Source organism: Meles meles, chromosome 6 (assembly GCF_922984935.1).
Source record: "Meles meles chromosome 6, mMelMel3.1 paternal haplotype, whole genome shotgun sequence".
Classification (NCBI taxonomy): domain Eukaryota; kingdom Metazoa; phylum Chordata; class Mammalia; order Carnivora; family Mustelidae; genus Meles; species Meles meles.
Window position 1 is genome coordinate 110,921,038 of NC_060071.1, and position 12,411 is coordinate 110,933,448.

Sequence of the window (12,411 nt, forward strand, 5' to 3'; positions counted from 1 at the left end):
CACCCTTAGCAGGAGTCCCTCCAACACAGTGCCACTTCCTCACACCGTGCAATCATCCCTGATCGAGGCCAGCACCATTCCAAAGTGACTCCTGTCCCAGGGAGAGGGGAAGATAACCATACACATTTGTCTGATTCAGACCCCTGCAGTGGGCTGGGGGCAGACATCTGGTCTGACTGCAGGCCCCACTCACCAATGAAAGCTTCTCAGAGGACAACACAGTGAGAGCACCCTACAGTTCAGTGCTACCACAGCTCCGGCAAATGCCCAGCCTGACTCAGCTCAAGCCCAGTGTGACCCCAGACATAGCTAACAGCACAGGGATGAAGTCCTGACCACAATACTCAGAGAGCCATTGCAGACAGCTGGACTGAAGGCAAATATGGCTCTACCACAGAAATAGGGAGCATGCAACACACATAGGAGACACCCCTGAGGCACCAATTTCTGGTGCACAAGAAACACTGCACTGCAGAGCATTACAGGATCTCTTCTTCCTGAGTACATTACTTTCAAGAGCAGGAGACATAACTGATATTCCTGACACATGGGAACAGACAGAGAGCTAGTCAAAATGAGGAGACAGAAGAATATGTCCCAAATGAAAGAACAGGACAAAATCACAGCAACAGATCTAAATGAAATGGAAATAAGTAATAGGCCAGGTAATATAATTTAAAGTAATGATCATAAAGATACTCACTGGAGTTAAGAGTGGAGGACCTCAGTGAGACTCTCAACAAAGAGAAAATATAAAAGAGAATCAATCAGACATGAAGGACTCAATAACTGAAATAAAAAATACACTAGAGGGAATAAATAGTAAACTGGAGAAAGCAGAAAAACGTATCAGTGACCCAGTGGATAAAGTAATAGAAAGCAATCAAGCTGAGCAGTAGAGAGAAAAATGACTAATAAAAATGAAAACAGGGGCGCCTGGGTGGCTCAGTGGATTGGGCCGCTGCCTTCGGCTCAGGTCATGATCTCGGAGTCCTGGGATCGAGCCCCGCATCGGGCTCTCTGCTCCACAGGGAGCCTGCTTCCTCCTCTCTCTCTGCCTGCCTCTCTGCCTACTTGTGATCTCTCTCTGTCAAATAAATAAATAAAATCTTTAAAAAAAAAAAAAAAGGAAAAAAAAAATGAAAACAGATTAAGAGAACCCAATGATACCATCAAGTGTTGTAATATTCATATTATAGGGATCCCAGGAGAAGGGAGAGAAAAGGGGGCAGAAAATTTGAAGATAAAAATAGCTGAAAACATCCCTAATCTGGGGAAGGAAAAATACATCTAAATCCAAGATGCACAGATAACCCCCAACAAAACAACCCACGGAGATCCACACCAAGACACGTGGTAATTAAAATGGCAAAATGTAGTGATAAAGAGAATGTTTAAAGCAGCAAGAGAAAAGAAACTTACACACTAGGAAAACCCCATGAACCTATCAACTGATTTTTTTTCAACAGAAATATCACAGAGAGATGGGAGTAGCATGATATATTCAAAGTCTAAAAGGAAAATTCCAACAATACTTTACTCAGCAAGTCTACAATTCAGAATAGAAAGAGAAATAGAGTTTCCCAGACAATCAAAAGTTAAAGGTCATGACCATTCAACCAGCCTTATAAGAAATGTTAAGGGGGATTCTTTGAGTGGACAGGAAAGACCACAATCAGGACTAAGAAAGTAAGAAGCACAAAAGTATACCTATAAAAATCAGTCAATGGGTTCACAAAATTAAAAGATATGAAGTATGATGCCACATACCTAAAATGTTGGGGGTGAGAGGGAGAATAAAATTTTAGTGCTTTTAGCATAGGTTCAGACTTAAGTGACTATCAACCTAATATAATCTGCTGTGTATATAAGAAGTTAGATAAATCTAATGGAAACTACAAATAAAAAACCAGTAATATATATACGCAAAAAATAAAGAGAAACGAATCTGAGTATGTCACTAAAAAATCCAGCGAACTGGGGCGCCTGGGTGGCTCAGCAGGTTAAAGCCTCTGCCTTCGGCTCAGGTCATGATCTCAGGGTCCTGGGATCGAGTCCCGCATCGGGCTCTCTGCTTAGCAGGGAGTCTGCTTCCCTCTCTCTCTCTCTGCCTGCCTCTCTGCCTACTTGTGATCTCTGTCTGTCAAATAAATAAATAAATAAAATCTTAAAAAAAAAAAGAAAGAAAAAATCCAGCGAACTGTGAGAAAAGCAAGAGGAAAAAAAACAAAAAAAGAGAGAAGTACTACAAAAACAACCATAAAACAAGTTAAAAAATGGCACTAAGTATATACACCTATTAATAATGGACTAAACAGGGATGCCTGGGTGGCTCAGCTGGTTGAGCGGCTGCCTTTGGCTCAGGTCATGATCCCGGTGTCCTGGGATCAAGTCCCACATCGGGCTCTCTGCTCAGCGGGGAGCCTGCTTCTCCCTCTGCCTCTGCCTGCCACTCTGTCTGCCTGTGCTCACTCTCTCTCTCTCTGACCAATAAATAAATAAAGTCTTTAAAAAAAAAAAATAATGGACTAAACACTCCAAACAAAAGACATATGGTAACGGAATGGACAAGAAAAAAAGACCCATCTTGCTACCTACAAGAGACTCATTTCAGTCCTAAAGACACATGCAGATTGAAAGTGAAGGGATGGAAAAGCATTTATCATGCAAATGGAAGTGAAAAGAAAGTCAGGATAGTATTATTTATATCAGACAAAATACACTTTAAAACAAACACTGTAACAAAGGACATAGAATCATAAAGGGAATCATAATCATAACAATCCAACATGAAGATACGTGTAAGTATTTATGCCCCCAACACGGAAGCACCCAAATACACAGCAAACAATGACAAAAACAAAAGTAAACAATAGTAATACAATAATAGGAGACTTTAACATGCCACTTACATCAATGGATAGATCATCCAACAAGGATCAACTGATCAACTGATCAAGGATCAAGGAAACAGTGATTTTTGAAGGACACATTGGACCAATAGATTTAACAAATATATTCAGAATATTCCATCCTGAAACACTGGACACATATTCTTTTCAAATGCACATGGAACCTTCTCCAGAACATATCACATATTAGGCCACAAAACAAATTTCAGAAAATGCAAAAACCCTGAAATTATACCATGCATCCTTTCCAACCACAATGCTGTTAAACTAGAAATCAGCCACAAAGAAAATCTGGAAAGAGCACACACATGGAACTTAAATAATATGCTATTAAACAAAGAAGGGTCATATAAGAAATCAAAGAGGAAATTTTAAAAAATACACGGAGACAAATAAAAATGAAAACATAATAGTCTAAAATCTTTGGGGTACAACAAAATCTGTTCTGAGAGGGAAGTTTATAACAATACAGGCCTACCCCAAGAAGATAGAAAAATCTCAAACAAACAACCTAACCTTATACCTGAAGGAGATAGAAAAAGAAGAACAAAGCCCAAAGCCAGTAGAATGAAGGAAATAATAAAGATTGGAGTAAAAATAAATGAAATAGAAACTAAAACCAAATAAACAAACAAACAAAATGGAACAGATGGATAAAGTTGGGAACTGGTTCTTTGAAAAGGTCAACAAAATTGATCAATGTTAGCCAGACTCATCATAAAAGAGAGAGAGAGAGAAAACTCAAAATCAGAAATGAAAGAGGAGAAATCACACCCAACACAACAGAAATAAAAAGGATAGAAAGAGAATATCATGAAAAATAATATGCCAACAAATTAGACAACATAGAAGAAATGGAAATATTCCTAGAAACACAGAAGTCCCCAAAACTATATCAGGAAGAATTAGAAAATTCGAACAGACTGATTACCAGCAATGAAATTGAATAACCAAAAAACTCCTAACAAACAAAACTCCAGGTAAATTCTACCAAACATTTTTATTTATTTTTTTTAAGATTTTATTTATTTATTTGACAGAGAGATCACAAGTAGGCAGAGAGGCAGGCAGAGAGAGAGGAGGAAGCAGGCTCCCTGCTAAGCAGAGAGCCCGATGCAGGACTCGATCCCAGGACCCTGAGATCATGACCTGAGCTGAAGGCAGAGTCTTAACCCACTGAGCCACCCAGGTGCCCCCCTACCAAACATTTAAAGAAGAGTTAATACCTATTCTTTTCAAACTATTCCAAAAAGTAGAAGATGAAGGAAAGCTTCGCGATTCATTCTATGAAGTCAGCATTACTCTGATAACACAACCATGTAAAGACACTACAAAAAAAGGAAATTTAGGTCAGTATCTCTGATGAACACAGATGCAAAAATTCTCACCAAAGTACTAGCAAACTGGATTCAACAATACATTCAAAAAATTATTCACCAGGATTCAAGTATTCCTGGGATACAAGTGTGGTTAAATATTTGCAAATCAATCAGCATAATACATCATGTCAACAAAGGAATGGAGACAAACCATATGATTATTTCAATAGATGCAGAAAAACCATTTAACGAAGTATGACATCTATTCATGATTTTTAAAAAAAGCCCTCAACAAAGTAGTTTTAGAGGAAATGTACCTCAACATAATGAAAATTCCACAGCAAACATCATACTCAGTGTTGAAATCTGATAGCTTTCCCCCTAAGATCAGGAAAAAGACAAGGATCTCCACTCTCACAAGTTTTTTTTTGTCCAACATAGTACTGGAAGTTGGACCACTGCAATTAGACAAGCAAAAGAAATAAAAGGTATCCAAATTGATAAGTAAAAATTTCAGTTCGCAGATGACGTGATACTCTATATAAAAAACCCTGAAGACTCCACCAGAAAACTACTAAACCTGATAAATGGAATCATTAGGTTAGCAGGATACAAAATCAATATACAGAAACCTGTTGCATATCTATATAGCAATAATGAGGTAGCAGAAAGAGAAATTAAGGAAACAGTCCCATTTACAATTCCACCAAAAATAATACCTAGGAATAAACTTAACCAAGGAGGTGAAAAACTTGTACTGTGATTATAAAACATTGGTTAAAGAAATAGAAGATGACACAAACAAATGGAAAGACAGCCCATACTCACAGAATGGGAGAATAAATATTGTTAAAATATTTGTTCTACCCAAAGCAATCTACAGATTTAATGTGATCCTTATCAAAATACCAACAGTATTTCTCATAGAACTAGAAAAAATAATACTAAAATTTGTATGGAATATCAAAAGACCCCGAATAGCCAAAGCAAGCTTAAAAGGAACAGAACTGGAGGTATTAAAACTCCAGATTTCAAGCTATTCTACAAAGCAGTAGTAATGAAAGCAGTATGGTACTGGCACAAAAAGAGACATATAGACCAATGGAACAGAATAGAGAGCCCAGGAAAAAACCCAACAATTATATGGTCAGTTAATCTTCAACAAGGGAGGCAAGAATATGCAATAAAGACAGTCTCTTCAACAGACAGTGGTGGGGAAACCAGACATCTACATGCAAAAGAATGAAACTAAACCATCTTCTTACACCATACACAGAAATAAATTCAAAATGGACTCAAGACCTAAATGGGAGACCTGATACTATAAAAATTCTAGAAGAGATCACAGGCAATAATTTCTCCGACGTCAGCCACAGCAACAGTTTTCTAGATACATCTCCTGAAACAAGGGAAACAAAAGCAAAGTAAACCGTTCGGACTATGTCAAAACAAAAAGCTTCTGCACAGCAAAGGAAACAATCAACAAAACTAAAAAACAATCTAATGATGGGGAGAAGATATTTGCAAATTACATATCTGACATACACATGTTAGTATCCAAAAATATAAAAAACGTACACAACTCAACACTAAAAAACCAACTAATCCAATTTAAGGATGGGCAAAATACATGAACAGACATTGCTCTAAAGAAGACATTCAGATAGATGGCCCATAGACAAATGAAAACATGCTCAACATCACCCATCAGCAGGAAAATGCAAAGCAAAATCACAATGAGATATCACATCACACCTGCCAGAATGGCTAAAATGAAAAACTCAAAAAACAACAAGAGAATGTGGAGAAAAAGGAACCCTCGGGCGCTTTTGCTGAGAATGCAAGTTGGTATAGCCATGTGGAAAACACTACAGAGGTTCCTCAAAAAGTTAAAAATAGGAATACCCTACAGTCCAGGAATCGTACCACCTGGGTATTTACCCAAAGAACAGGAAAAAGGTAATTTGAAGGGATATATCCTCCCCTCGGTTTATTGTAGCATTATTTACAATAGCCAAGATATGGAAGCAACCTAAGTGTCCATAGATAAATGAATGGAAAAAGGACATGTGGTACATATATACAACGGAATATTCCTCGGCCATAAAAACAAAATGAGATTTTGCCATTTGGAATAACATGGGCAGACCTAGACTATATAATGCTGAGTAAAATAAGTCAGCCAAGGAAGGACAAGTACCATACTGATTTCACTCTGACATGGCATTTAAGAAACAAAACAAACAGAAAAAAGGACACAAACAAACAGACAAAAAGACTATTAAATACACAAGGATCCCACCAAAAAAGAGAACTACAGACCAATATCCTTGATGAACACAGACGCAAAAATTCTCACCAAAATACTAGCCAATAGGATTCAACAGTACATTAAAAGGATTATTCACCACGATCAAGTGGGATTTATTCCAGGGCTGCAGGGTTGGTTCAACATCCGCAAATCAATCAATGTGATAGAACACATTAATAAAAGAAAGAACAAGAACCATATGATACTCTCCATAGATGCTGAAAAAGCATTTGACAAAGTACAGCATCCCTTCCTGATCAAAACTCTTCAAAGTGTAGGGATAGAGGGCACATACCTCAATATTATCAAAGCCATCTATGAAAAACCCACCGCAAATATCATTCTCAATGGAGAAAAACTGAAAGCTTTTCCGCTAAGGTCAGGAACACGGCAGGGATGTCCATTATCACCACTGCTATTCAACATAGTACTAGAAGTCCTAGCCTCAGCAATCAGACAACAAAAAGAAATTAAAGGCATCCAAATTGGTAAAGAAGAAGTCAAACTATCACTCTTCGCAGATGATATGATACTATATGTGGAAAACCCAAAAGACTCCACTCCAAAACTGCTAGAACTTGTACAGGAATTCAGTAAAGTGTCAGGATATAAAATCAATGCACAGAAATCAGTTGCATTTCTGTACACCAACAACAAGACAGAAGAAAGAGAAATTAAGGAGTCAATCCCATTTATAATTGTACCCAAAACTATAAGATACCTAGGAATAAACCTAACCAAAGAGGCTAAGAATCTATATGCAGAAAATTATAAAGTACTCATGAAAGAAATTGAGGAAGACACAAAGAAATGGAAAAATGTTCCATGCTCCTGGATTGGAAGAATAAATATTGTGAAAATGTCCATGCTACCTAAAGCAATCTACACATTTAATGCAATCCCTATCAAAATGCATCCATTTTTTTCAAAGAAATGGAACAAATAATCCTAAAATTTATATGGAACCAGAAAAGACCTCGAATAGCCAAAGGAATATTGAAAAACAAAGCCAAAGTGGGTGGCATCACAATTCCGGACTTCAAGCTCTATTACAAAGCTGGCATCATCAAGACAACATGGTACTGGCACAAAAACAGACACATAGATCAGTGGAACAGAATAGAGAGCCCAGAAATCGACCCTCAACTCTATGGTCAACTAATCTTTGACAAAGCAGGAAAGAATGTCCAATGGAAAAAAGACAGCCTCTTCAATAAATGGTGCTGGGAAAATTGGACAGCCACATGCAGAAAAATGAAATTGGACCACTTCCTTACACCACACACGAAAATAGACTCCAAATGGATGAAGGACCTCAATGTGAGAAAGGAATCCATCAAAATCCTTGAGGAGAATGCAGGCAGCAACCTCTTCGACCTCAGCCGTAGCAACATCTTCCTAGGAACAACGGCAAAGGCAAGGGAAGCAAGGGCAAAAATGAACTATTGGGATTTCATCAAGATCAAAAGCTTTTGCACAGCAAAGGAAACAGTTAACAAAACCAAAAGACAACTGACAGAATGGGAGAAGATATTTGCAAACGACATATCAGATAAAGGGCTAGTATCCAAAATCTATAAGGAACTTAGCAAACTCAACACCCAAAGAACAAACAATCCAATCAAGAAATGGGCAGAGGACATGAACAGACATTTCTGCAAAGACGACAGCCAGATGGCCAACAGACACATGAAAAAGTGCTCCACGTCACTCGGCATCAGGGAAATACAAATCAAAACCACAATGAGATATCACCTCACACCAGTCAGAATGGCTAAAATTAACAAGTCAGGAAATGACAGATGCTGGCGAGGATGCGGAGAAAGGGGAACCCTCCTCCACTGTTGGTGGGAATGCAAGCTGGTGCAACCACTCTGGAAAACAGCATGGAGGTTCCTCAAAATGTTGAAAATAGAACTACCCTATGACCCAGCAATTGCACTACTGGGTATTTACCCTAAAGATACAAACATAGTGATCCGAAGGGGCACGTGTACCCGAATGTTTATAGCAGCAATGTCTACAATAGCCAAACTATGGAAAGAACCTAGATGTCCATCAACAGATGAATGGATAAAGAAGATGTGGTATATATACACAATGGAATACTATGCAGCCATCAAAAGAAATGAAATCTTGCCATTTGTGACGACATGGATGGAACTAGAGCGTATCATGCTTAGTGAAATAAGTCAATTGGAGAAAGACAACTATCATATGATCTCCCTGATATGAGGACATGGAGAAGCAACATGGGGGGTTAGGGAGATAGGAGAAGAATAAATGAAACAAGATGGGATTGGGAGGGAGACAAACCATCAATGACTCTTAATCTCAAAAAACAAACTGGGGGTTGCTGGGGGGAGGTGGGATTGGGAGAGGGGGAGGGGGCTATGGACATTGGGGAGGGGAGGCGAACCATAAGAGACTATGGACTCTGAAAAACAACCTGAGGATTTTGAAGGGTCAGGGGTGGGAAGTTGGGGGAACAGGTGGTGGGTAATAGGGAGAGCACGTTTTGCATGGAGCACTGGGTGTTGTGCAAAAACAATGAATACTGTTACGCTGAAAAAAATAAATAAAATGGAAGACTATTAAATACAGAGAACAAACTTGTGGTTGCCAGAGGGGAGGTGGGTGCCAGGATGGGTAAATGAAGAGAATTAAAATACATTTATTGTGATGAGCACTGAGTAATGTATAGTACTGTTGAATGATTCAACACCTGAAACCAATATAACACTATATATTAATTATCCAATTAATATATATACAATTTATATATATTGAATAAATGATAATAAAACTCCAAAGCTAATTTGTGGAAATTTTTCATAAATTCTGGGAAGCAAGTTAAAACAAGTTGTTGAAACAACTTCATAAAACAGAATATACTTTGATATATAAACAATTGTATGGCAAAAGTGGGGGAGAAGGGGGTGCCTGGGTGGCTCAGTGGGTTAAAGCCTCTGCCTTCGGCTCAGGTCATGATCCCAAGCGAGCCCCGCATCGGGCTCTCTGCTCCGCGGGGAGCCTGCTTCCTCCTCTCTCTCTGCCTGCCTCTCTGCCTACTTGTGATTTCTCTCTGTCAAATAAATAAAATATTTTTTTTTAAAAATGGGGGAGAAGGAAATAGAATATTGAGGCTTTTTCAGGGAGGATTTAATATTTCTTGAGAAAAGAATAACACTTTATGCATTTTTCAGAATTTTCTACTGAATTCTGTATTTAGTTCTTAGTCATTATACTGTTATAAATCACATAATCTTTAGTCATTGTATGATCATCACTAGCAGACTTGTACTAAGAAAATACAATTGCGTATATAATATACTTACTATAGTACTCTTCCCTTTCATCTTTTTCTATACCCACATCATAAAAGTTACTTTTGATATGAGTGCATCTCAAAAAATAGAAAGTTTCTATTTTAAATTGGCCAACTCTATACACACATTTATCACTAACAACTGATTATACATTTTAAGAAGGTAGTAAATGTCTCTTCACCTGCTCTTATTTTATCCACTCCCTTCCCACCTCTGCGACCTCTGTGCACTTATCCTAATCTGCACAGGACATTAACAGAATAATGCATCTGAAAAGAACCTTTGAAAGCATCTTCCAATTTCTACTTTAAATAAGAAAACGGGGGGCGCCTGGGTGGCTCAGTGGGTTAAGCCGCTGCCTTCGGCTCAGGTCATGATCTCAGGGTCCTGGGATCGAGTCCCACATCGGGCTCTCTGCTCGGCAGGGAGCCTGCTTCCCTCTGTCTCTGCCTGCCTCTCTGCCTACCTGTGATCTCTCTCTCTCGCTGTCAAATAAATAAATAAAAATCTTTAAAAAATAAATAAATAAATAAATAAATAAGAAAACGGGGGCCCCCCAATGAGTTTCCCATGATTACATGTCAGTTGCCTCTAGAGTCTCTGTGTATACATACACAGACCCACACAACTACAGTTTGTATATATCAGTATTCTAATAAAAGAAAGAATGAATGCATTGACTCTTTACCGTGTTGTTAAAATATCTTGAAAAATCTTTTGTCATTTGAGAAATGTAATCATTTAGTACATTCTGCTCCTGCTTTTGTGCTATAAGAGAAAAAAAATACCCATATTTGGTTTTTAAAAACGGAAATAAGGCATGTGCTTAATTTTAAAAGTCATATACTATTATAAGGCTTATAACAAAAAACAGAAGTCAGTTGCTTTCCAACACAGTACCCACACTTACGTTTAACTCCACAAAATTAACTATTTTAAAACTCATTTAGACTTTTTCTTCTATTTTCTTAATAAATGCTTATATGGCTATTTCTTGATTTGCTATTTTAAGACATTTTCTACTTTCTTCCCAACAGAGAAATGCTTACTCCTATCCCCATGTCCCCCACCCACACTTTTACAACCTCTTTGTTTCCCCCGCTTCCAACATCACCATAAAGCCATATTTTTAAAATGAATTTTAACTATTTAGATTATGACAACATAAATATTATTCATGGCGGAGACACAGAGGAGTGTTGTAAAATTATACCTCCTTGCCTGTATAATTTTTTGTTTTTCTAGAAGATAAAAATAGCCTCACTTTTACTTGCTTAGTTTTCCATGTATACATTAATTCATCACAATCTAAAACACAGTCATAAAATCTTCCAAATATTACTTCCCACATGGTCAAACACCTTAGGTGATCTATCAGCTCCCTTCATCTTCCCTCCCCCACTGCCTTCTGTTTTCATTTTTCTTTAGGCCTCCTGGACAGCTGAACACCTGGGACATTTGCATCCCCCTTGTGCTGGACTCCTGTTTCCTGAATTTCACATCCTCCTCTTTTTCTTGATTTGTTCCTTCTTTGTTGAAGCAAGTTTCATACTAACTTCCCGAGAGAGAGTAAATGAGATATTTTGACATCTTTTATATCTGAGTGAATCTCTATTTTATATTTGTAGTTGACTAATAGTTTCAATGGGCAGCTAATGTTGGAAACTATTTTCTCTCAGATTTTTGAAGGCAAGGTCTTCTAACGTTTAGTATAATACCACAGTTAAGAAGTCTAAAACCGGGGCACCTGGGTGGCTCAGTGGGTTAGGCTGCTGCCTTCGGCTCAGGTCATGATCTCAGAGTCCTGGGATCGAGTCCTGCATCCGGCTCTCCGCTCAACAGGGGGCCTGCTTCCCTCTCCCTCTCTGCCTACTTGTGATCTCTTTCTAAAAAAAAAAAAAAAAAAAAAAAAAAAAAAAAAAAAATGTCTAAAACCATTCGGATTACTAATCTTTTGTGTAAGGTCTGCTTTTTCTCTCTAGAAGCCTTTGGGATATTTTTTTTCTTCCGAAATCCCCAAGTGATGTTACTTAGCGTCTTTTCTTTCAGAAATTGCACTGGGGATTGATGGGCCTTTTCAAGTAGGAAACTCATATTCTCCAAGTCTGAGAAATATTTTTGTATTATTTCTTGGATAACTTGACCCTTTGTGTTTTTTCCATTTTCTCTTCTCTGACCTCCCTGTTAATTAGATATTCAACCTCCCAAAATAGTCTTCTAATTTTCTTACTCAAATTTTATCCTGTTCCTCAGCTTATTTTTTTTTTCTATTTTTGGAGAGATTTCCTCAACTTTTCATAGAATCCTCCTATTGAATTTTAAATTTTTGGTTGTTATTTTTTCATTTCTAAGAGCTCTTTCTTGTTTTCTATTCTTTCTTTAAGCATCTCCTTTTTTCATAAACGCAGTATTTTTTTGTACAAACTTTAAGATATATCCTCTATAATATATAGAATGTATATTTTCTATAATATGTAGAGACTATAAATACACATTATGTATAATACAGAGAGACTATATATTCTCCGAGAATCTATCTT

At 37.6% G+C, this 12,411-nt stretch overlaps 1 protein-coding gene across 1 annotated transcript in view; it reads right to left on the bottom strand.

The window, feature by feature from the left end:
- CCDC175 (coiled-coil domain containing 175) overlaps nucleotides 1–12,411 on the bottom strand; it is a 71,980-nt gene that overhangs the window by 16,343 nt on the left and 43,226 nt on the right. The window contains exon 15 of the mRNA XM_046009926.1: nucleotides 10,560–10,639. Coding sequence (XP_045865882.1) covers nucleotides 10,560–10,639 — 80 coding nt within the window. The remainder of the gene's footprint in view (nucleotides 1–10,559; nucleotides 10,640–12,411) is intronic.